The 26,904-nt window shown below is 37.4% G+C and overlaps 2 protein-coding genes across 4 annotated transcripts; one reads left to right on the top strand and one right to left on the bottom strand.

Moving 5' to 3' along the window:
- Positions 1-20,311, bottom strand: CYSTM1 (cysteine rich transmembrane module containing 1). Of its 3 annotated transcripts, none has more exons than XM_039325861.1 (3): positions 20,173-20,311; positions 13,527-13,769; positions 1-521 (listed from the first exon to the last, which is right to left on the bottom strand). In XM_039325861.1, the coding sequence occupies exons 2-3, from the start codon at positions 13,747-13,749 to the stop codon at positions 415-417; spliced, it is 330 nt and encodes a 109-aa protein (XP_039181795.1). In that variant the 5' UTR covers positions 13,750-13,769; positions 20,173-20,311; the 3' UTR covers positions 1-414. The 3 variants fall into 3 exon arrangements, with proteins under 3 accessions (XP_039181795.1, XP_039181794.1, XP_039181796.1); XM_039325860.1 differs by having other exon boundaries at positions 20,058-20,224; XM_039325862.1 differs by lacking the exon at positions 20,173-20,311 and adding an exon at positions 17,425-17,575.
- On the top strand, positions 20,064-26,904 carry LOC120300187. The gene is made up of 2 exons (XM_039325857.1): positions 20,064-20,526; positions 24,891-26,904. Exons 1-2 carry the CDS (start codon positions 20,098-20,100, stop codon positions 25,080-25,082), a joined length of 621 nt encoding a protein of 206 aa, XP_039181791.1. The 5' UTR covers positions 20,064-20,097; the 3' UTR covers positions 25,083-26,904.

Here is a 26,904-nt window from a genome sequence, read left to right as displayed (position 1 = left end):
TACTGATTTCTGGATCACATTTTATTGGACAAAATTTATTAAAACAGAAAATAAGCAAGTAAAGAAAACCAGAAATGCCTTAAATTATTGCATATTACTCCATTTCTAAGTATGTGTAAATTATGAATACATAATTTATATTAAAAGCATTTTGATGAACAAAATATAGTACATTTTGTAAGGAACAATCATGAAGAAGAAGAGGGGAGGGGGATTCTCCACTCAAATCAAAAAGGATGTATTCAGCTTCATGCATCCAACTCTGGCAAGCATGTTATGCTCGGACAAAGCATCTCATTTATTACAGTACTAAAAAGCTGCTGAAAAGAAGAGACAAGAGGAGCAGAAGGAGGAGGAAGAGACTGCATAGCACTCCAAGAGAGAGGTATTAAAAGGCTTTGCTTCTCGGGGATCTCAGGTCAGCATGTCCCAAAGGCAGCAGCAGCACAATGCAGTCCAACATGCTGTCAGGCAGGTACTTTCACCAGAGTTATCTCTTCGCCGTTCTTCCACAACGTACACTGAGAAAAGAAAAAACACATCATCAAAGCTTGAGGAACCATGTCTTAATTCCAATCTTTTATGCAAATGCAGGCAACTGAATGATAGCTTAGGCTTCATGTGCTCAACTGATGCTACACTGCATTCTGAGCAGCACCTTCTGGCTCAAGATAGCTGACTAGTACAGAGGTCCCCAACCTTCTGGGCACCAGGGACCGGTTACATGGAGAGAGGTTTTTCCGCAGACCAGAGGGTGTGTGGTTTTGTGTGCTGCCTGCATCCCACAGATGGGGCTTTGCATGTTTGTGCGGACCGTTGCTGGCATGCCGTGGACCAGTACTGGTCCATAGACCGGGGGTTGGGGACCCCTGGACTAGTACACTTACATTCATTGTAAGCTTGGCACAAGTGCTTATGACTAAAAAGTCATGGAAGTGAGGATACATATCCAAAGAACTGTAGACGCATCATTTCCATGGCCTCAGATATGTGTCTGCCATTGTATAGATCTTGTCTCTGCCATTTTAAATGGCTCTTTAAAGCTAAATTTTGTTCGCAAAATGTAAACTACAATTATTTATTTGAAGTACTGTAACCTATTTTTCAAAGAGGAAAAAAATCCAAATGCCTTTTAGGCAATTACTATGATAGCAACAAAAACAGGATGGAAGCTTTGAACAGAAGCAATGCACAATAGGAACACAAATTTTTACAGTACATTATTTAAGGACAAGGAAAGATATTTAATTCAGAAATTTAATAGAGGAAAATAATGAGAAAATAATGAAAATAAAAGACACTTTAAAGAAATCACTAGATCAAAGAGATCACTAGAAATTTTTCAGCTAAGCTAGGAAAACTCAAAAGTTATTAATAGAAAATGGAAGACTGCATCCAAGCACTTTATAAATGGGTCTGCAAATGAAACTTGTAAATAACACGATTCAAAAGAGAATCTGAGATATCGGAACCAATAATCCAACTGTTGGATAAAAAAGCACTAAACAGGTCAATCTTAATTACTTCCTGCAACATTTTGAACAACACAGTCGCCACTATGGTTGTATTTTGTCAAAGGAAATATTTCAATTGTGCAATATTGGAGAAGGTATTTCTTTAAAGGATTTTCCTACCAGAATGCACCCAGTGTAAGATGACACTCTGTATCTGTAGTCTCTTTTGGCCTTCAAGGAAATAAAAATAGCTTTAAAGTTTGACCTCCAACTAGTTCCACAATTAGAGACAACCCTATTTGGAAACAAGGAAGCATTCCAGATTGGAGAAAAATGCTGCAGCATTTTGGTCCTTATAGAGTAGGAGAGAAAGGGGAAATGGTATTCAGAAGATGAAAACATGTAGGCATGGTATTAAGGACAATTTAGGCAACAGTGACTAAAAAATAATGACTAACAAAAGGAGGACATTCTTAATAGAACTATAAGCTTTACTAAGCTAATGGTCAGTGGATTGACTGACATTTCAGATGACCTCTTCTCCTGGCTGAAGGCAGAGGACTATTTTTCAGTGTGTTTATTTTCAGTGTTTATATGCCGCCCAATATAAACTAATATGGAACTAATATGGAAATTCCAGTTTTTCTTCTCATAACCTTTTTCAAAATGTTTTTGCCTTTTACATTATTTGTAACTCAGTATTTAGGCAATTTACCTTAAACGGCATCCAGGAAAAGGGAAACATATCTGATTTGTTTAGTAAATGGTAAAGTTACAATAATTTGAAAAGATTTAAAGATAGGAAAATTTATTACACTCAAAATATTAAAAGTCAAAACTAACTGGACGACCCATCGCTGGATTTCTGGTTTTGCTTCATGACAAATGAAACTGACCATAAGCCACCCTGCAGACTTCAGAGGGCTGCATGGGAAACCAATACTGTTCAAGTATGCAAGAGAGTTCATTATGGAGAAAGCAGCGGGAAGAGGGAGATTAGTTCCAACCCACTCTTTTCCCAGCCTACAAGATAGTATCCACATTCTCAAGTTGTTATTTATCTCATGCTGTGGAAAAGAAGGGAACGGAAGCATTTATACACAGCTCTTTGAAAACAATTTGGAAATGTTGAGAGATCAGCAGCAAGATAATCGAATCCTGAATAAAATACAAGCTTTTATTTCCTATTTAGAGCTCTTCATCCAAAATGTCTCAAGGGGACCAGGTGAGCAAGAGTGCTTTAGGCAAATGTTGCCAAAGTAATGAAAGCTTTGTGCTGCAGCTTTCATAATATGCAGTACTTCTTGATTTATTTATTTTATGGAGAATGGACATATTCCCCAAACAAAATTACCCGTGGATTATATCACTCCACAAAATATTTATAGATGCAATAGCACACAGTTTACACAAATACCTGAACCGCTGTCAGCAGGTTTATACATTCCAAAATAAAAACAATCCACCACCCCCTTCCAGAGGCAGTCTCTTGAACAAGCTAGTTTCTGAACACCTTTTTGCAAAATAAAATAACATTTCATGCCAAAAATCATAGCAAGACCTGCACTTCACACACTCCAACACAATCTGACAGAGATGATTTCGCTTTGCAGAAATCAAAAAGACTCTGCCTCATAGCCAGTAGGAAAAGAAAATGGTAGAGCAATGAACAGTACAGATGAACCATAATTTTAGGAAATGGTAATCAGAGAATTAGTCAAACGTAGCAAAATTTAATTAGAAAAGTATCTTGTAAGGTTTGGTCAATTTGCACTCATAAACAGAGGCTATTAGCAATCAAGCAATGAGACTAGTGTAAAAATATGCATTACACTACTTCTGATAATATTAAATCAATACAAAATACAATATTGAATAATAAAATGGAAGACCTCTGACTTATATCTTCCCTTATTTTCTATTCCTTTTTGCAACAGTGCCATACTCATAAGTTGCCAAAGAGAATTTTTTCTACTAGTCATGAGATCAGAAAGTTTCCTTAAACACCTGGAAAACCTGGAATTTGTGGTTATCAGGCTGCAATGGATGCCTCTATAGAATAAGGCACAATTAAAAAAGCTGGATTGGGGTATTTCTACCATTTATTTCCCACACAAGCAGGGTCTTGCATCACATGAAGCATTCTTATACCTAATGTTGAGAATGTCTGCAGGGAGAATGTTAAAATGTATAAAGATCAAGTGTAAATTGTTTTAGATATTGTGCTGCTTAGGTATTTGTAGTTGGTGCCCATCCTACACAGCCTGGTAGAGTTAATATGCTGCATGTCCCATTGATTAAATAATGCCATCTGATGAGTTCCAGAAAGAAGACCTCCTTTGTGATAGCACCTTCCCTCTGGAATGACAATCTCCCAAAAGATTCACATGGTTCCCATCCTGACTTTGTTTAAAAAGTCCTTAGAACCTGGCTCTTCTCTCAAGCCTTGACTCAGATCTAAGTGGCAGAACTGTTGTGGGGATAATTGGTCTGGGAGACCTTTTTACAATTTCCCCATATATCTGCGTATATTTTATTTTTTGAAACATATATACTGTGTGTTGCCCTAGTCACAAGGGAGTTGGGAAATCTGGAACCCAGCTACTGTACTTGCAAAGATTGCGCCTTGAGCTTTCTGAGTCTCCAGTATCCGTTAAATCTCTGCTTGAGCATCTCTCTTGCTTGCGCAATGTGCACAGCCCGTCCCCACCAACATTTTGGGAGACAGCTCAGTCTGCAGCATTTTTCATTCTACCTTCAGTTTTCATGATTCACAAAAAGGCATCTACTCGTATTAGAAGATAATTCTTATCTGTGATAAGAAATTTGGCTTTAACTGAAAGTTACATATCACCTATAGTTGAGTTTCAAACCTTAAGAGACCCATCTCTAAGCAAAATATTGTATATGGAATGCAATATGTCATTTGGGACAGGTAGGAAGGTCCAAGGGGCATGTTGCATTCTGAATGCAGCAATGCAGAACCAGTCTGATAGAGATGACTTTCCTAAATCTAATTCCACTCCATAGAGAAGTTATGCTAGGGCCTTAAGACACATTTATAGCAAATGGAAATTATTGATCTCCCTTTCCATAGAAAATAGTTGCGATGTATTCTGGACTATATAAACCAGGGCTTTTTTTCTCATAGAATGCCCAGAACGGAGTTCCGGCACCTTTTTTAGATGGAACCTTATAGGGTAGGCAAGGTGGGTTGTATGACGTGTGTGAGTTCCGGCACCTTTTTTTTTTTTTTTTTAAGAAAAAAAGCACAGATATAAACCATGCACTTTTCAATTTTCAGACGAATGGAAAATCATCCGTAAGCCTAGATAGTTAAATCAGCTTCTGTTCATTTATGATTCAGATCACGTTTCTGTTTGAAAATACCATGATCTTAATTCTCTTGCAATTTAATAGTAGCTGTTGCTCTGTATAGAAGAAGGATAATGAGTGAAGTGTTTTAGCTCCATCAGTGAGTGGATCCCTCTATCATCTGTGTGTAGTAACACTAGCATGGGCTGCCTCCAGCAGTCAGTGGATGAAATTCTATTTTTGTTACAGAGAGGGAAAAGCTGCCTGCTGACAGACAGCCTTGGCTGAACATACAAAAACAAGAAATCCCAGCTGAGATTCTTTTACAAGCTTTTTCCTATTCTGCTTGATTGAATGTATTCCAGATAAAACTGTTAGAGAAATAGGTCATTTATTGCAGAAATAATTTACATTTTTAAATATTCCGTTTATCAGAGCAGCTTTTAGCAAAAAAAGAATATCAAATTTTAACAGTGCAGTAGGGGTGTAAGTATATATTCAGGAGACCCATTCAGCTCAAAAGTATAATCCCTTGTTGTAGGTACTTAAAATCTATTATGTGAGACCATATTCTGCATTTGTCATGGTAGTTGGGACCCCATGAATGGAAAGCCAAGATGATCTTGACTTTTCCATGTCTTTCTTTACAGAGGGCTCAATACTGGAAGCAGCTCAGTAAAGTTTATCTGACAGCTAAACAAAAAGGGATCAATTCCTTCCTTTGTCTAGCATTTGTGCTTATTTGTTCCTGGATACTGCTTTGAAAAAGTTTTATGACCGAAGTGCTGGGCTAGAATTTTATTGTTGCAGGAGCACCTGAATTAAAGAAGTATGAGATTCTAAAATCTGTTTTTAATTCTTCCACTTTGAAAGGAGAAGAGCTATGTTCCACCTGGAAGTCTTAGATAATTATTTTATTTTTAAGTTTTTGATATACCTACAGATACACATATGGCTTTCGTTTGCTGTTGTTTTTTTTAACTTTTAAAAACTTTGCCTGTAACTTTCCTATTTTTTTTACAGTTTTCCAAAAGTGTGTATTAGCCAATTTTTAGTCCAATATGACTACAGATTTTATGGAAAATAAAGAGATTGTAGATCAGAGGTCACCAACCTTTTTGGTTTGGCAGCCCGGAAAGAGAGACAGGCACTATTACGCACGCGCATGCACACACAAATGGGCCACGCATAAGCGCACAATCATGTGCAAGCAGGCCACACATGAGCGCATGCGTACATGCAAATGGGGCTGCAAATAGGGTGGCATTAGCACCGGCGGGATGCTCAGGGCGGCACTAGTGCTGGCGTGACAGCGCTAGCAGCGATGGGATGCTCGGGCGGTACTAGCATGAGTGTGTGGGGTGAGTGCATGCACACACGCGCATGCACTGGCCATCCCTTCACGCAGCCCGGTGGCCAAGAGGCCACGGCCCAGTTATAGATGACTCTCCAAGAGGAGCCAGATATTTACCACATTAGGTAACATAAAATTTAAAGATGCATTTTTAATACAAGAGCAGTATCTCCTATCCAAGGGATAATTTTATCAAGTAATGTATAGTCAGTGGAAATTCATAATCTGCTACAATTGTAGCAATTTCTATTACCAAGTGCTCCATATTTGTGGTTAGCAAGAAATACAGCAGTTAAATCCTACAAAAAGGATTTTGTTTAGTATTAAGAGCTGCTCTAATAAATATTTTACATTTATCAAATATTATGGATCAACTAAGAATTTTCCAAATACATTATACATTTTGAATCTTTAGATTCTTTTTAAAAATTAAATTATCAATTAAATTATTATTAAATTAACAATTTTATCATACCCAAACACACAAGCATTCCTGCATACACATATACATCTTGGCACTAATGATCTGTCCCAAAAAGATGCACTCTCTGTGCAGAATGATTTCCAGAGCCTGGGGCAGGAACTTAGCAGAATAGGCTGTAGGCTTACTTTTTTAGATGTTTTACCAGTGTATAAGGAGCAAAATGGAAAAGGCCAACATATAGCACAATTCAATATGTGGCTAAAGGAGTGGTGTAAAGGGGAAGGCTTTGGATATATTAGTCACGATGTCAGCAGCTGGTCCAATGAAAAAATGTACAAGAGATGGTTTGCATCCATCAAAGAAAGGGACTGAGTTATTCGGCTTTAAATCCACAGATTTTCTGGAGGAATATTTAAACTAAACAGCGGGGACAATGAGTTAATCCCTGTCCCCGGCAATCTAAAAATTATAGGGCTATTAGTGCATGTAACATAGATGTGTGTGTGGACAAGAATATCAACCTTGCTGTCAAGCAAAATCAAGCTTTCAATAGCAAGTGCCACACAAAGTGCACTAACCAAATAGGTGGTAAGACAATAGAGGAACTCAGGCACCACACAGGTTATGTAGAAAGTAAACACAGGGTCAGTCATAAAGGACTCAAATGTCTATACACCAATGCACAGAGTATGAACAGCAAACAGGGTGAACTAGAAATTCAGGTTAATGAGGGCAGATATGATATTGTTGCCATTACGGAAACATGGTGGGATGAAACCCACAAATGAAACACATAGCTAGAGGGATTTAAATTATTTAAAAGAAACAGACCAAATAAAAGAGAAGGTGGAGTTGCTCTCTATATAAGAAATAACTACATCTCTACAGAAATAGAGCATAACAATGATGAAAACTGTCTTGAATGCACTTGGGTCAATATAAAGGGGGGGATGACATTGCCATAGGTGTATACTATAGGCCACCCAACCAAACAGAGGAAATAGATGAACTTTTTGCTAATCAGCTAACTAAGGTATGTAGGAAGCACATCACAATAGTAACGGGGGACTTTAACTACCCTGACATTAATTGGGAGACAAACTCTGCACCAAGTGGAAGATCAGATTCCTGACAAACGTAGCAGACAACTTTGTCTCCCAAAAAGTAGAGAAGGGAACTAGGGGATTAGCCATTTTGGACCTAATTCTCACTAACAGAGATGAAATGATAGAAGGTGCTGAAGCCATAGGAACCTTGGGAGGAAGTGATCATGCAATACTGGAATTCAACATTATGGAATCACAAGCAAAAGAACACAGTCAAATTAAAGTCTTGAACTTCAAGAGAGCTAATTTCAATAAACTTAGAGAGGGCTTGGGAAGGATTCCATGGATGAGAATCCTCCAGGGGAAAACAACTCAAGAACCTTGGGAAATTTTGAAAAGTGAGATAATAAAAGCCCAGTCTAGCACAATACCAACAAAGAGGAAAAATAACAGCTCTCAAAAGAAACCAGCATGGCTGCATAAAGAACTCTCTGATAAATTGAAAAATAAAAAGGACAAGTATAGAAAGGGGAAAGAGGGACACATAAATAAGTCAGAATATCAGCAAATAGCCTGAGCCTGCAAAGATGAAGTGACGAAAGCTAAGGCTCAAAATGAACTAAGGCTTGCGACCAAAGTCAAAAATAACAAAAAAAGCTTCTTTCAACATGTAAAAAACAAGAAAAAAGTGAAGGAAATGATTGGTCCATTAGTGGGGGAAAGTGGCAAGAAGGTGACAAGCAACAGGGAGAAATTTAACTATTTAACTTGTTTTTTGCAAGGAACAAGGAAAAACCATACAAGACATGTATTTACATGCATAACACACACACAATTGGCTGGGATGTCATGTGACCACAAGACACTGCAACCATTAATTTTCTTTGGAGGTCAACTCCAGTGTGAGCTGATTATCAAGCACTCAGTTTCATGGGGGTGGTGTAATGATCATAACTTCCAAGGATGGGTTGTAAGACACTTTTTCTGAGGGTGTTGTAACTTTGAATTACTGTTAAAGAAACCATTGTAAATTGAGGACTACTTTTATGTTAATCAATTCTTCAAAGCCCTGAACAGGAGCCACACGTTTTGTCTTTCCAATGCTGAATAGTGTCAGAACAAAGGAACCAGAATGACACCCTGACCTGATCAGAGAAGTTTCTTTACTGCTATTTACCTACCTACAAGAATCTCATCAGACTAACTGAACTTTCTTTAGAACAACCAAATAAACACTTCAGGAATTTGGAGGAGGGGGTCAAGTCTGTGTCACTTCATGCAAAGCAAGATGGGGAGCCATAGAGAAAGAAATCCTTTAAGTCTTTCTCCTTTAAACATGCTGGACCAAATCTAGTCTTCCACCTTTGCCCTTATTACTATAGAGACTGTAGTGTAGATTCTGGTTCTCCCACACTTATAGAGAGTTATGCAGTAATTATACAGTAATGTTTGTGACATTTCAGCCAAAGTTATAAAACAGGCTGCAGTTCCTGTTATGATGTTGCTCATATTTCTGTACAGTTGTCCTCAACTTACAACTATAATTGAGCCCAAATGTCTGTTGCTAAATTAGACAGATGTTAAGTGAATTTTGCCCAATTTTACAATCTTTCTTGTCATAATTGTTAAGTGAATCACTGCTGTTAAGTTAATAACCCAGTTGTTAAGTGAATCTGGCTTCCCCACTGACTCTGCTTATCAGCTGATCACATGATATGAATCAATTGCCAAGCATCTGAATTTTGATCACATGATCATGGGGATGTTGCAAAATTGGGGATGCTGCATGTTTTATAAGTCACTTTTTTCAATGATGTTGTAATTCTGAATGATCACTAAATGAATGGTTATAAGTCGAAGGCTACTTGTATTATTATTTTTCCATATTTTTCTCCTATTTTGCTCCAGAACATTTGTTGCTTTTAATAGTAAAAGAAACATTCACATACATTTCTGAAATAATCATTACTCAATAGATCTATTTTTAGAAGCAGTGTTCTTTACAATGATAAGGGCTGGTTAAAGTGAGAAAGAAGTATAGGGATATGTAGGTCGGACTTCATATCACCAGGACCAGATGGTTCTGAAGGAACTGGAAGACGTGATCTCAGAACCACTGAACCATATCTTTCAAAGATTCTCAACATGGAGAAAAACTTGCAGTGGACTACTTGAAGACTACTTGAAGATTCTGTCTTAGCCTGAGTACCCTTCAACATCTTTGTAAACTATTTAAGTGAAAGGATATATGGGAACTCATCAAATTTTCAAATGACACCAAGCTGTGGGAAATAGCCTTAGAAAATAGGCTTAAGATCAAGGAATTAACCAACCTGAACACTGAGCCCAACAAAATGCAATTCGGTGATGAGAAAACTAAAGTCTTACAGTTAGGCAAGAAAAAGTAAATGCACAGATATAGAACAGAATCAGATCAACAGCAGTAACTGTGAGAGGGATCTAAGTGTACTGGTGCATAACCAGTTAAGTATGAGCTAGCAGTGTATTGCAGCTGCTAAAAAAGCCACTGCAATCATAGGTGGCATCAACAGGGAGGTCATGTGAAATACTAGTACTATTTTACACTGCACTGGTAAGACCACACTTGGAATATTGCGTCCAGTTTTGGTTACCACAATACACAGACACACACACACACAAAAAGTTTTTTAAGAGATTTGTTCAGACCATTTCTCACACTTATAACCTTTGCATCCCCATGATCATGTGATCCAAAATCAGATGCTGAGCAAGTGGTTCATACCATCGCTGTGTCCCAAGGTCATTTGATCAGCTTTTGTGACCTTCTGAACAACAAAGTCAATGAGGAGGTCAGACTCACTTAACGGTCAGGTTATTAACTTATCAACTGCAGTGATTCACTTAACAACTGAGGCAAGAAAGGTTGTAAAATGGGGCAAAACTCACTTAGCAAATGTCTTACTTAATAATACATTTTTTTGGCTCAATTACGGTTATAAGTCAAGGACGACCTGATTTCCTTTTAGCCACTTGTTTATGAACTATCAAATGCAAACCAGACCCACTTTATGTCGTCACTCAGTATCTTGACTATATTCCAAACAGCCATCACTAAACTCTCACTTAAGCAGAAAGGATGTTCATGATTTTAAATCTGAACAAGGAGCAATAGCTAAGGAAAAAATCAAAACTGAATTTCACCTTACAGCTTGGCTATTAAAGTAATATATCAGTTCTTTTCTTACGATAACAGCGAGAACAAGGAGAGATACTGTGAAAAATGGGAAGGGCTCTTTTCTGAAAAATTAGCTAGTCAGAATTCTCTTATCCTGATTTTTGACAGTTGTGGGAACATCACTTAAAACTGAGCCTAGAAATTCAGAAGCCCTTCAGCTGATTCCAGAGATAGCACCACCAACTTTCTGTAATTGAACTAGACTAAAATGGACATTTTGTATCAGACTTTTCTGGTCCCTTTTTTCTTGTAAATAAAAACTAAGGCCAAAGTCTCCTCTGCCCCACCCGGTTCTGCCATATCTGCATTGATTTTGAAATCTTAAATGCACAGGCACACATATAAAACCCTTTGACTGAAACTGAACTACCAGCCTCCTTGGAAACTTGCTATCTAATCGGCTGTAGGTCAGAGTTAATCTTACTTTTTTTATCTGTAGGCTTTGACGTTTATGACAAGTACCATTTTACTCGATACAAACAATTTGCGTGGTTTTATTTTAAAATGAGGTACCTTACTTTTGCTTCTATCATGAGTATGTTTGGTTTCCACCTATACAGATTATTAGTTACTGATTAAGCATAGAAGAAACAAGGATTGTTAATAACTGCTCTGAAGTGTGGTCTATAAAAGAAAGGATCACCTAACTTAATATTGGTAGCAAAACAATGTTTTTAAAACAAAATAAGCTGTAAAACAATAAACAGAAAATGGCCATTAATGAGAAGGGGCGTTGGCTTACCTGAACGCCTTTTCTCAGCACGGAGACGTATAATCCACCAATGGGTTAACTCTGCCTTCCTGCCCATTAGACCGGGTCAGCCAACTTGTCACACCCGGGGTAGCCACTCCCCCATTCTTGACAAAGGCAAGCAGCTGACTACAATTTGACGTGATGGCTCCCGGTTCCCTGATATGATGACTTTAAGGGTGGGAGTGGATTATACGTCTCCGTGCTGAGAAAAGGCGTTCAGGTAAGCCAACGCCCCTTCTCCAGCACTGGAGATGTAGAATCCACCAATGGGAGTACCAAAGCCTCACTGTCCCAATGGGTGGGAAACAGAAGAGGTCAAAACTGTGTTGCAGGACCCTCCTACTGAAGGAGGCAAAACGGTATATCTTATAGTGTCTGATGAAAGGAGAAGGCAAAGACCTTTATCAGAGTTAACCCATTGGTGGATTCTATGTCTCCAGTGCTGGAGAATTTATTATTCATTTTAAATTATTATCTAAGCATAGGATTAGCTTGAATGTGTTTTTGTCAAGCTGCATTAAGAATGAATGCAGAACTTTTTCAGAGGTAGTCCCTTAGGCCAGACAAGACCCCCCCAAAAATGTATGCAACATGGAGGGAAGTATTCCTTAGGTATCAGACATTTTAGGGAAACAAAAAACTTCCTAGACACATTCAGAAAAAGGAGCTAAAGTGGGAAGATGAGAGAAAAAGAGGCAGACAGCATGAAGCTATCTACAAGTTAATTCTGTAAAACAAAATCCACAAGTAAACAGTCAGATAAGACTTACAATAATCAAATTTGCAATAATTAAGATGTCTACTTTGTTTATTCCTGATCACCACCCTTTAAGAAACTTCAGCCTACTGGTACACCAATTAATCTTGGTAACCCTCCTCTATGGCTTCATGAATATTTTCATATCTACTGATGCACAGAATTCTCTTTAATTCCTGTGCAAGAATTGCACAATCTATAATCCAATCACTACCTTAACAATTGATTTAATGTCAGGCAGTTTCAACAAATAAAATAGGAAAAACACTTAAGTATAGTATTAGAGCATGGCTATATGCTTTATTCATGGAATTCATTCTCCTGCTAAAAATGCCATTTGAACTGCCAGAACATCAGGTGTTCATCTGTCTGCACGTGCAAAGGACAATGTAATCTCAACAGTTAATACAAAGTCTTAGCTCAAAGTCATAACTTCCAATTTCTCAACGGATGGAGATCAAGGATTCTACTTGAGATATCAACATATATATGAAGCAGCTCTCTAGGAAAATGAAACTGATGTTTTATGGGCAGCATACAAAACAGGTCTACATACCATGCAAGAAAAAGTCAGACAATATTTTCTCATAATAAGAAACTGCATTCTGTACTTTTCTCCTCAGTTTATCATCATAGTAGTTTCACACTAATTCACTTCCAATTCCAATTTGTAGCAAATGCATGCAGTAAAAAATTCCTTAGTTACATTATATTTGAAAAAATAACCAGTTTATATAAGAACTTTATTATCTGGTTAAGGACTGAAGTACTCCTAATAATAATAAAAGTATATGCAGATCAAACTATGTCATTGCTTCTTATCATATAGCAAATTGCAATTATTTTTGCTTGAAGCTGCCTAATTAATATCACCTACTCTCTATATAATTCCCTGGTAGACTCCTGTTCAGATACTGATAAGGTCCAATCCTGCTTGACTTCTGAGTCAAGAAAAGGTTGGCCAGTTCTGGATCAAGCCTAATCACTATCAGTTAGAGAATAGAGAAGAAATAAGAGTAAAGGTAACAGACAAAGTAAAGGTAGCAGACATAGTAACAGACAGAAATCCTTTCTTCTTTTCAAAGAATTACCAAGTTGGATAAAATTTTAGCAATAATAAGAAGCAGCCTTTGAACATGTTCTCATTAACATGCTTTAACTATTAGATCTGTAATAAATCATGCAATCTGTACAATTTATATTACCTGTATTTTTAGGTCCATCTGCATAGACTGGCCCTGGAGGTGGAGCATTCTGCCATCCGTATGGTGGGTAACCATTGTAGCCTGGTTGACCAGCTGGATATGGCCCTGCAGGCCCCGGCTGATAGGCAGGATATGGACCAGGGCCTGATGGCTGTTGAGTATACGGTGGGTAAGGGGCAGTTGGGCCTGGGCCAGGATACGGTGGAGGATTTTCGTAATTCATGTAGGATACTTATGTGTTCCCTAAAAATACAGAAACAGATTTTATTTTCAATTGTTTTCTTTAAACAAGGAACATACTTTTAAATATCTCATAAGTACTTGCTTAATTCTATATTTTATCTACAGCTAGGGAGCCATATACTATCATCAACAGAAATATTATTTCTAAATCTCAAAGTACTTTTTTCCTTTTACAAAGAAATGATCACACTTAGCATCAAGCAGAGCCCCAGCAGGTGCACTGGACTACTGAGAGCAAGGGGAAGAAGCAATTGGCAGTTCTCTGGCACTTCATTTTCAGCCCTTGAGAACCTCGGAATGGGTGGGTTAAAATGTTCAGACCTGATTTACTGAGAGGAACTGAAAGGGGGTGGTTAAGAGGCAAAATAGACAGTACAGGATGGGTGAGTTCTAAAGTATCCATTGTATCTTTTTAAACTTTTCAATATTCTCCTCCAAAACACGGGGTCAATTTTTACCACTGGGGGAGAATTAATTATAAAAATGCTTAAGGCAACCATTTTGCCCCTTAGTGACACTTGATATCATAAAACAATATTTGCAAGCAAATATCCCCAGGCAACAAAGTGTGGTTGTTGGGGCAAAAATACATTCATCCTTCCCTTGAAGGGAAACTTGAAAGTAACTGCATTTAACCTAGTAAACCCTAAATGTCTTATTGCTGCTGGTAAGCAATAATGGTAAATGTAAGCTTTTGTTTACACACTTTGCACTATTATCTCAAGAGGAAGAAACCTGAGTCATTCCCAAGGTACAGCATTTGATTCCTCTGCTTATTAAAAAAAAAAACACCTTGGTTAGATATTCATTAATATGAGGCAATTTTCCATGTACTGTTGATGTTGCTAGAGCAGCTTTGTTTTTTCACAGCTTTTCCAATTGACTCAAAATCCTAGAAGCAACTGCCATACCCAAGAAGTTTACTACGGTAGCACAGAAAAATTTCATTAAGTGCTTCTGAAGGAAAAAGTAGTTCATCCATACAACAGCAACGATAGAGAAATCGCTATATTTTAGAAGCACAACTCTGGCAGGCCAATGAAGAAGACTGATTCATGATATATTAAACAATAAAAAGATGAAATATCTTTTTATTAGAAAAAAAAAAACAAAATTTCACCTATTTCAAGCATTGTTTACCCATTACATAACAAATGAATCAGAGAAATGAGCATGGGAGTCCCAAACGAAGATTTAAATCTAATTCTATAATTCTGTCAACTTGATAGATTTATAGTGCTGTTTTCATCATTAGAGCAGTTGTTTGACCAATGGTGACCTAACAAGTCAGACTACATTTTAATAACACCTACTGAGCTATGCATGAAATTGATCCAGATAGATGTCATTGCCCTACATGTCAAGTACTGTACTACCCAAAATGTTATCAAGCCAAGAATTGTCTCAGTAATTTTATCCACAAAGAACTGTGCATATTGTTCACAGATGATGCTAGCTGAAGCATCAACACCATGATATCAGGCTGACAACCCTAAAATAAAAATAATTACTAAAATTATAAAGATATAAATAAGGTGCATATTCCTATACAATATATTAAAAACTCATTTATTAAAAAATAAAAATATTTAATCTTATTTTCAGAATTTATTACAATGAATACTGGATGCAATATAAATCAAAATTAAAATCATGCATTGGAAAGTTGGATACCCTGTATTCTAAATACCTAAAACAAATAAAAACATGTTACATCAAAGCAATCAGCAGCCTTGTCATGCATAGCTAAGCAATTGTATTTTGCTTTCTACTCTTATGTAGAAACAGAAGTATTGGCAATTTGAAATAGGCAAGAACAGATTTTACTATGACCCTTGCAACTTTACAATTCTTTTAGTTTTATCTTTACTGGTTTTGTAAGTAAATAATCTTCCTGACATTGCTCAGCAGATTATGTCAGTTCTCTACACACTTAAGCCTTCAAAGTGATTCATATTTAATGTTTATTTCATTTCATCTTCCAGTAAGTATAATACAGGAGAAAACCTGGAACAGCTAGAAAACAGATTTGTTTCTGGTGATAATTATTTACTTATGGGCCCTAACTGTACAGTACGTTGAAATTCAAACCTTTGGTGTTTGGAGGATAAATATACAAGTGAATACAAGATTTGAGTATTTGAAACTCCAAAAACATGTTTTTCATGAATCTTAGTTCATGGATTGTCACAAGGAAAATAAAACAATTCAAAAGTGATTTGAACTCATCTAGGGTGGATAGGAGTTTTCTTTCCATTTTCTTATCTATTTTAACTTGTATTCCTAATCTGTCTTTTATGGTTCTGCTTTTGGTAGGCTGGGCTATTTTTTCCTTTTTCACGAAGACAAATGCAAAGAATGAATTAAGCAGCTCTGCTGTCCCCCTGGTGCCTGTCACTTCCTTCCCAACTTCTCCCATTAATGGACTGGTCATTTCCTTGACTTTTTTTCTTGTTTTTTACATGTTGAAAGAAACTTTTTAAATTATCTTTGACATTTGTTACAAATCTTCATTCTGAGACTTAGTTTTCCTGACACAACTGCACTGAAAAAGGTCACTTAGGACACTTATGACCATTGCAGCATCCCCATAGTCATGTGAACAAAATTTGGACACTTGACAACTGGCATGTATTTGTAACAATTGCTCTGTCCTGGAGTCCTGTGATCACTATTTGTAACCTTCCCAGTTGGCTTTCGAGAAGCAAAGTTAATGGGGGAAGCCAGATTCACTTAAGAACCATAAGATTCACTTAACAACTGTGGCAAAAAGATTGTAAAATGGGGCACAACTCACTTAACAAGTGTCTTACTTAGGAACAGAAATTCTGGTTTCACTGTGGTCATAAATTGAGGACTACCTATATTTTAACCTTGTTCAATTAAATCCACTTTATATTCCTTCCCTTTTTTAAAATAATCTTGATCTTACATATATCCTCAGAAATGTTCAGCGTAATGTATTTTGCTCCATTCTGTGTTAGTAGTCAAATTTAAGTCTTCTTCTGCTTTAATGTAATCTTTGGACTTGTAGCAACCTTTAGCATCCACTGTTCAGAATCTCATCCTACCATGTTTTCTTTCAAGAATTCAAAACAATTGCATTTTCCCATAGAAAGAATCCTCACAATTAATTTCAAAATCTTATTTCAAATCCATCTGGACCCCTAGTCCCTTTATAATTTTCCAAAACCAATGATCTAATTAACATTCTAATCACCTTTTATTACTTATTCTGAAAAAAATATTTAAAATTTATCTTTAAGTTAGCAATATCCTTAAACTTCTCTTTAAAACTTTTGTTAAGGATTAATGGAAACTAATCCAGTGCAATTTAGAAAACTTGTCAATTGAAAGGATCTCACTAGTTGAAAAATAACTGGCAATTTCCAAAAGTGATTTAAAAATGTCATTCAGCAGAAGTCTGCAGCTGTAAACTTGATAGAATCCCTTGATTTCCAGCTACCTCATGAATCCATTGTGGAAAACTCAGTTCCTGCAGCTGTCGATAATGCAAGAGGGCAATCTCACAATCTCTCCTTTATCCATAGAGGTCTGGTCACCAATCTTGCCACAATGCGGTTTTTGCTCCTTCAGAGACACCTAGTTCACCATGAGTCCTCACCAGAAGTCTTTTCTCCATGTACCTACTTACTATGTGTTTGAGTCAGAAAACGTCTTTGCAGAAGTTATGGTTCTTCCTCCATGGACTCCTCAGCATTTTCTGTTGCATATGAAAGCCAAAGGCTACTCTGCTTCATAATTATTTTTTAATTATTTCTGTCCTGCTATTCTTCTAAGGCATGGATGTCAAGCTGCTGGCACGTGGGCCGGACGTATCATGAGGAAACCTGCGCCCACCCCATTGCCAGCAAAGGGGAAAAAGCTCCAATACGCCGTGCGATATCACGTGACATTGCGAGTTTGACACGTCTGTTCTAAGGAGTGCCAGGTAGCTCACATGGAATCATTTAATCCTGACAACAGAAACCTAATGATGAAGGTTGTACTAGGAGAAACAGATGATTCCAGTATTGAAATTGTCCCACCCCCTCATTTCCTAACCAGTGAGCTATTATTTGAACTGTGATGTAGCTCAGCCATGCACTTGATGAACCAGTTTTGTAAGACCAGTGGTTTATAGCAAGTTTATAGTAAACAAAGTCTGTCTTTTTAGGCTCCAATATTATCCCATCAAAGAGACATAAATATTGTAATAAGTTTGGGCTCAATAGGCTGATACAATGTTCAACTTCTTTTGCTCATACACATTCGTATGTCATAACAGATCTTTTAGCTGCCCCCAATATTTATCATAAATATAGGGTGGCAATGTTTGTATCTTTACATTCTTCAAAACCAAACTTTCCTGCCTTAAATCTTTACACTACTACTCCTTCACTAAGCACTCTAATGTTCCCTATAAGAAGTTGTCCACAGTGACCCTCAAACACAGTCAGGAATCACAAAGCCACACAATATTGCTTTCATAAATGACTATCCCATTCCAGAAAATCATCAGGACCAAAGAGGGAAAGTCAAATATCTCTGCCTCTTAAGTCTTTTTTTTTTTTACTTTTATGAACAATGACTTTACTTTTTCTTCGCTGTCTTTTATATATTCTTCTATTTTATACTATTTTATCTGCTGTTCAAGTGATGACTTTTATTCAGTCTTACTTTATAGTAATTAAATTTAACTTTACATGTTATTCAGTTATTTTAATCTGATCATTTATCAAATTGAAAACATACTTTGGTAATAAATGTGAGGCACTGAAATGAATACAGGTAACACAGGAATGAGGAAGATAAAAAAACTCAATGGTTGTGACATACCATAATGGATTCAAATGAAATTGCAACATTTCCACCGAGTAAAACCGTAGAACAGTTTCCTGTAAAGCTGCAACTAAATTAAGGAACAACTGGATCCAGCATATGACCCTCACATTAACAGCAATTAATAAACACACAGACTATAATTAACGAATGAGCATCTTATCTTTGACCAAAAATCAATTTGGATAATTTGTTTTTGAAACAATATAGTGGAAAGGTAGACAGATATTCATCTCAATCTTAAAGAAAATCAGGAAAAGAACCCTGGCCGGGAAAGACATTCAAAAGGAGTTTGGGAAGTGGTCTTGCCAAAGAGTTCGGTCCCAAGTACTGGAATACATCAGAAAAGAAAAAGCAAACAATGTAAGTTTACTTCTTATTCAAGGGGGAGAAAAATAAAGAGTCACAAGATGAGGAATGGAGATGGAAAAGATTATATAAAGAAATAAAATCACTAGTACCAAGGTGCATTCTGCAGGCCAATCTTCTCCAAGGCTGTTATTAGGAAAGGCTGTGGGCTAATACAAGCTTGCCAATCAAATGAGATCAGCATTGGCATGGGCACTATGGTAAATTTTACCCATACATTGACATTTTCAATAAACAATAAAACAATAATAAAATTATATTCCACACTTGTTCCAATTGCTAGATACTAATATGGATGTCTGAAAATAGTTTTATCCCTCTTAAAGAACTTTTTGCACTTTTTTTTACCACCCATCCTCCCCTTGATTTTTTATCTTCAAGGCCACCCTGTAAAATAATTTAAGCCAAGGCAGCTTGATTGGGCCCTAGCCAGACTGCGCCTTACAGTACATATAGTACAGCTCTAGTTATTTAGCTGCCTCCTACCATCCTTCTCAAAGAAAGAAGCAGCAGTTGCCCCGCCACAGCCACCAACGAACTGTTATTGTACATCCTTCTGCTAGTTAGATTCAACCTTTGCCCAGAAGCCTCTTCCTCCTGGCCCCCAAAGAAAGAGGGTTTGGTAACTTCACAAGGAGCCAGCGCAGCCTTGCTATATATCGCTCTTCCTAGAAATGCTGGAAGGGCAGAACCGTACTTTGACATTTTAGAGTTAACAGCCACATCATCCTGCTAAGGCCAGGAGGGCTGGGGCATCCCTTTTCAGAGGTTACACATACGAAGTACGTGCGCGCACACCAAACGTGTTGGCCTTTCTTCTCCCCCACGATTTCCTCAGCCCGCGATGTGACTATTAGCAAAGCACAACCTCGCCTGCCTCTCTAAGCTTCGACCCGAGTGGGGCGAAGAGCCAGAAAGGCAGCCCCCACCACCCCCGAGAGACCACCAGCACAGCAGCAGCCGGGGCAGCCGCAGGGCTGGAGCTGCCGAGTGGCCTTCACGCTCAGGATAAGGGACCGAACCTGGTTTCCCGCTCCCCGGCGTCTAAAAAGCCGACTAGGTTCGACGGGCACGTACCCCCAAACCCTGAGCTTCCCAAGGGTCTTCTCCACCGGCGATGCCGAAGCTCCGTCCCAGCCCTTGCGTCGTCCCACGCAGCAGCAGCAGCAGCAGCAGGGTCAGCCGCGCCTACCTGTCTCACCCAGGCTCGTCTCCGCCGTCCACCCTGCCCGCGATCTCTCTCTGCTCGCTCCTTCCTTCCACCCGGTTTCCACAGCACAACCGCAAAGTGCGCACGGCCGTGACGTCACTCCAGGAGCTCCAGTCACCGGGCGTCCAGCGAGGGTGGGCGCTGCCGCTGGGCCACCGCACCAGCCCTGCAAGCATGCGCGGACCCGCGGATGCACCCGGGACCTGCGTACAGCGCTTTCCTCCCGTCCGCGTTTCCGGTGGGGATGTTAAGGTCCTTTTATTGAAAGGCCCTCCTTCTTGTGCGCCTAATGTCCAATCTTTTGGGTCCCGCGGCAAAAGAAGGAACGGGAGTGGGGTAGGCAGCTCACGCATGCAGGAATCACCCCCTCTCCCAGTTCTTTTAGCTGTCTGGCTGCGTTCTTTACAACGTGCTTGTTTATTTTATTTATCACATTTTTAGCCTGCTGCATTCACAAGCAGACTCTCGGCTGTTCACTAAATGATAAAAGAGCAAATAAAAATTTAAAAAATATCTAACTAACCCAGGGAGAATCTGGCATTAGCCCACAAACTTCCTCCGGAAAAAAAAATGTTTTCCGTAGTTTCCGGAAGGCGCTTAGAATTGGGGCGAAATACCAATAACAGTGCTGACTTGTTTGTCATCGAACTCCAAAACGTCTTTGATGTATGACTAAGATGGCAGTTAGGGATCTGGGATTTTTTTTTTTTTTTGAATGGTAATAAAATACTATATATACCTGCATCCATTTCCTAACAACAAAAACCCAGTGCAGGAAGGAAAATTTCCGCGCTATGAACTGAAAGGTTATTGCCATTAACTAAATGACAGATTTTCTGTCAAATCCTTGATAAGGAGCAGTACGTGAGGTGCTTTGAATGCTATAAAAATATTGAATTTTGCACTGTTTTTTTACTGGTTTCAGCTGAGGAAAGAGCAGAGACTGGACAACCATTTGTCTGAAATGGTATAGGGTTTCCTGCCTGAGCAGAGGGTTGAACTAGAAATCTCCAAGGTCCCTTCCAACTCATCATCATTGTTGTTTTTATTAGTATTATTAGTAATACCCACAAGATGTCAGCGTGTCTCTGATTTCAAGGACAGTAGTGGTCCAGTGACCCCTGGTGGTTCGTGAAGATAAAGGATTTGGGTCCAGTAGTGTCCGAAGCCCTGTTAGCAGTCCTGGCAGAGGTCTTTGGAAAGAATGGAATGGAATTAGGAATGGAAGTTGAAATAGAACAAGAATAGGTTACTTTATTGGCCAAGTGTGATTAAACACACAAGGAATTTGGCTCTGGTACAAGAAGAGCTTAAAGATTATGTCACAAGAGTTAATGTTATATTCAGTAGTGGATTAAATTCTCAAAATGTTTTTTAAAAATAACACTAAATTTTTGGGAAAGCAGCTGGCTTAATAGGAATGATTGCCTTGTTGGATGCACTAACATGTAAGCAGTTTGCCTGTGGTGATGACTATTATCAATTTAATATTTTCTTTGTTCTCTAATTCTCTTAGTCCTAATATTCATCATTTTGGAAACAATGTCTAATGGTTTTTAATTGACAGCTGAAGACAGAGAATCCCAATTTTCACTGAGGGCTACACATGCAGTCCTTATGCATTGAGAAAATTTACATATCTTATCAATTTTTCAATATATAGGGCCATTTGTAATTAAGTAAACAATGCAATATATAGTATTTTAACTTGCAAAACTGCACAACAATACAACAAAGCTGAGGCTCTGTTCCTAAGACTGAAAGCAACATATTATTTCTCAGCCTTTCCCATTATTTGTGCCTTTATAAAATCTTCAGTAATGAGGAAAGGACCAAGATATAACAGCTAAGTTTTATAACTGTTTCTGAATAAAAGGCTGAACTACTGGTATGAAATATAGACTTGTGTTGACTTTTGGATTTAAAATAAATTGTTGTCTTTTGTCCTAAAAACTTAACTATTCTTATATAAAAAAATAGAACTGTATGATTGTTTGATCAATTCAGCATTGACAAATTTTTCATCTGCATGCTTCATTAGAAATCTAGTAATATGACAGTTTTAGGCCAAAAATTTAGCTCTGCTGTTATTTTTCTTAATATTATACATGATATTTTTCTGCAATATTAACAAATTCCAGTTTAAGAAATTGCTTACATAAAACTGAAAAAATATGGCTGTTACAGCACAATTTAAAATTGCCAAATAAAATATTACTTTTTTTAAAAAAACACCCTTTTAATATTTTCTAATACATTATTGCCCCTGTATGAGAAGATTAACTGGGGAAGAAAGAAGAGAAAATGCTGCTAAAAAAACCAAAGAATAAAATAAATTCCAAGTATTCCTTTTTGTTTCTTCTAGGCATTTCTTTGAAGAACATTATAATGACATACCAATTGTGCTACTATCTGATGTTTACCTGAATACACTTAAGATGTCAAAGATTACAACGGCCAGAAGTATTTTATGAGTGTTAAATATCTTGAAACAATTAGATATTGGAGAATTCCTATGGTACTATTATGTGCCAATAGAGGGCACTTTTGACCATGCTGTGGAATAAAGTTTCTACCTATGCAATTTCCAGAAAAATGGTCCCAAATTCTCAAGCTTGACTCTTTGTTGGCACTACTGAATATAGGAAATGGGAATTCACCTGCAAAATTAAAACTATTATTTTAAAATTCTCCCTCCCCTTCCCCCCACAATGGCCATATTGCAGTGAGTTCTCTCACTTTTTAGCTCCTAGCTGTATTGGACAATTTCCAGCATTTCCAATAGCAATGGAACATTTCTGGGGATGCCTAGCATTTTAGTCAAACCTATCCAGGCAGTAGGTTTGGGATTGCTGCCATGTGAATAGTTGAGAAGGAAGTTGAGTGGTACATAAAGGAAAACATTGTTGATGTTTTGTTGATGTTTCTGATACTCTAATAGTTTCTTGCATAGGCAGAAAATTAACTCTGAGTTTGATTTATTATCTCTTGTGGCAAAACTTGGCACCTTCCACATTTGCCAATATATTTACTTCACGCACAGAATACTTAGGTTTGTCTTAACAATATCAACATGGACTGCCTAAGATACAAAGTATTCTGAAATTTTACAGCTGAAATTAAAATAAATTTAAAAGAATGTTTTGCTGAGCAGAGGATATCAACAAATCTATCTACGGACCATATGGATGCATTGAGAGCTGAATAAATAATTAGGCGGATATGTATTGGAAATGTGTTTAATTACCAAAGAAGTATAGCAGAAAAGTTAAGGACAGATGACGGGAGAAAGCAAAAAAATTCTACTGTGCTTTAGCGTTCTCCCATGTCATATAAGCACAAAGATGGAATGGCACCCCAAGTAAGACATTAAATCTCCAGATCAGGCCATTTGTATCTGAGTGTCCTGAAGAAACTTGTGGACGTTAGCTCAAAGCCCCTTTCTGTATCTTTGCTAAATCATGGAGGATTGATATAGAGCATGAGGATTGAAGAAAGGCACTGGGACAACAAAGATTTTGTTTCCTGAATGCTTTTGGGTGTATCTTACGGATTTCTGGCTCCTAATCATGAAAATAACCTGTAATTTAATCCATCATTTACCATTTTATAGAAATCTTCCTTTTTTGCAGTATACACTCTTCAGTACCTCTTGGCTGTGAAAGAAACATATGGAAACATGGAACTGTAGTTGAATCAAATCCAGTTATAGCAAGTACAACTGGGATATCTGTGAAGAGCTAAAAGTAGTGGATCTGCTGCTTGGCATCTAGCTCAGATATACGAAGTACGGTTGTTACAAATGCGAATGGGACAGATGTGCAAGAGAGTCGCATTACATTAAAAAGAAATGACCACTCTGAAAGAATTTGGTTCCAGGACAGAAAACATGATGCATGAACCATTTATTGACCCAACAAAGATATTTGTGCTTCCACTTCACATAAAAATGAAAAAAAATATGAAAGTGATAAACAAGGAAGGTGAATGTTTTTGTTACTTGAGACCGACGTTTCGAAGAATAACTGATGCCATAAGTAAAGAAGACATTTTTGTTGGTCCACTGATCAGATACATCTTCAATGACAAAGGGTTCAAAGATCTGTTAGTGAGGCCAGAGGAGATCACCTGGAAGGCATTCGGGGATGCTGCTGAGAATTTTCTTGGCAATTGCAGAACACCAAACTACATTCAGTTGGTTGATATAAAAATCAAAGGTATAAGTATAGGATAGGGGATATCGTATTAGACAGCAGCAGGAGTGAAAACAATGTGTGTGTCTTGATGGATCACAAGCTGAACATGAACCAATAGTATGATGCAGTTTTAGTCCATCCACCTTATCCTTCCATCTACCTCCCTCATTCTTGTCAAGCACAATATTTTTTTCTAGTGAATAATCCATTCATATCACATATACCCAAAAATCTGTTTGGTGATAATCACCTAAACAAAGCAGTCAATATTTATTTGTTTCAGAATATGTTGACAGGTTGCTTCTTTTGCAGTCACAGTACTTAGTAACCATTGTTAGATGTATAATTTGAAGATATTGTTTTTCTCCTTCCTAAGTGTCAGTGTTTATCTTCTTTCTCTTTCTAATGTCTACTTTTCACCTTATTGTACAAAAGCAATTATGATCTATTATGATCAACTATTCTGATATTTGTTGTCATTAAAAAATATCCTTTTCCTTCTAGATTTGGCTAACATTGTTCTGCTTTCATCCCAACAATTGGCATCTTCTTTACTTCTCCAGCCCACTGTTCGTCTTTATTCCTGAATTTCAGGAAACAGAACAATGTATCACCTTCACTTTTGGGCCATCAGCAGGGAGTTCAAGGAGCATTCTGGTTGGTATTAAATTGGTTTTCTTAAACAGATTGTTTTAGATTCTAGTTTTATTTTCATAATAGGCCAAGCCAATTCAGAGGCATCTTACTAACTGCTAAGTGAATATGAGTGTATATATAAGAAGCCCAAGGTAAAATTTCTTCTGAACCAGAGACTGTTCTCAGATACTCCATCTTGCAGGCTTCCTCTTGAGGTCGCCTGGGCTAGCAAATCCCCTACTGTAACAAAGTTTGATTTTAGGAAGCTGATATCTGCTTATTAGCTCACGATATTGTTTCTGTAACTAGTGAATGATGCTTGAATTGATCTTTCTATACATGTGTTGAAGTAATGTTTTCCCTCCTTATTCAAGCATATATACATACATGTATGCAATTTTCCATCTGAAGTATTTTTTAGGATAGTTCACATTAAAATGGTTAAAAAGATTACAACAAACATTAAAACAGTAAAAACTAAAATACATAAAACAGCAGTATAAAAATCACCTCATGGGAAGATGATTAGAAGAAACCAAGCGGGTGCTGTGGCATATATGGAATGCCACAATGGGGAAGTCTTTCATGCACTTGCCGGCAGCTTTCTCTCAATGGAACTGCCCAGAGTTTGTCTGAGAGCAGTAGCAGGCTCACAACAGGTGCCTTTTGGGGGCTGGTAATTCTAAACTCTGTACTGTTTTTCAAAAAGAGAGCATGAAAAAGAATATGGAGAAAACAGTTAAAGCTTTTAGTTCAGAAAAAGGGATGATTTGAAGGGAAGGGAAGAAGCTTACAAAATGTTGAATGATGGAGAGAAAGCAGACAGATATACCCTCTTTCCTTGTTTTCATATTAAATTTCAGGTTTATTCAGTGATTAGTAATTAATTGAATGATAATATTTTTATTTATTTGTTTATCAAAATAAGTGTATTTTTTATTAAATTTAAATTGATATAGCCACTCGTTTCCATATCACTGGCAGCAGTCCTTTAACTGTGGAAATGAAATAAGATCAAATTCTTGCCCTGAAATATAATGATATATATTTTCAGCCACTGAAAATTCTATTCAGCTGGATTATTAAACATTTTGAAAACTCCTCAAAGACAGTGCATCAACAATATATTACTATGCTCCAATATGGAGTTTACCAATCTAACTAATCATAGCCAAACTGCAGTTATTTTATTGGAAGCCTTGGCTGGTGCATGATTCTTAGAAGATGGCAGAAGATGGCATCCACTGTGGAAGACACTTGGGCTTCCAATGACTGCTAGATTCAGGAGGGCAAACCTCATAATTTATCTTGGGGGAAGGCAGCCATTTTTAACCTGAATATTTAATTTTGCTGGGATGGCATGTAAGGGGTTAATGTTTAGAATAAAATTTAACATTTAAATTGAATTGAGTTAAATTAAATACAATATATATATAATTGCACTTTGTGACTTTAATAATGTTTGATGTGCAACATACAGAATTAATATGTGGTAGTAACTCATAAGAGACTCTAGAAATCAATTATATAATCATATAAGAAACTTATAAGTGACTCTAGAGGTCACACTCTAGAGGCTCAGAATGAACAAAAACTTGCAACAAAAGCCAAAGATAATAAACACTTTTTTTAACATATAAATAACAAGAAAAAAGTCAAGGAAAAAGTAAGGAAGTAACAGACAATAGAGAGAAAGCAAAATGGCTTAACTTATTCTTTGCATCAGTCTTCACGCAAAAAGAAACTAGCTCAACTTACCAAAAACATAGCCGTAAAAGACAGACTAGAAATGAAAATTGACTTATGACCATTTTTCACACTTATGACTGCTGCAGCATCCCCATGGTCATGTGAGTTACATTCAGATGCTTGACAACTAGTT

The sequence above is a fragment of the Crotalus tigris genome, unplaced genomic scaffold, assembly GCF_016545835.1.
Source record: "Crotalus tigris isolate CLP2741 ecotype Arizona unplaced genomic scaffold, ASM1654583v1 scf7180000024339.11422700, whole genome shotgun sequence".
Taxonomy (NCBI): Eukaryota; Metazoa; Chordata; class Lepidosauria; order Squamata; family Viperidae; genus Crotalus; species Crotalus tigris.
This window is presented reverse-complemented; position numbering and strand designations above follow the sequence as displayed.

Bases quoted from the DNA above. Each gene is read 5' to 3' on its own strand.
- LOC120300187 (XM_039325857.1), top strand. From the start codon at position 20,098: ATGCCGAAGCTCCGTCCCAGCCCTTGCGTCGTCCCACGCAGCAGCAGC. The intron at 20,527-24,890 runs GTAGGCAGCTCA...TTTTCCTTCTAG, and splicing joins AAAGAAGGAACGGGAGTGGG to ATTTGGCTAACATTGTTCTG.
- CYSTM1 (XM_039325861.1), bottom strand. From the start codon at position 13,749: ATGAATTACGAAAATCCTCCACCGTATCCTGGCCCAGGCCCAACTGCC. The intron at 522-13,526 runs GTAATATAAATT...TTCTTTTCTCAG, and splicing joins AGATGGACCTAAAAATACAG to TGTACGTTGTGGAAGAACGG.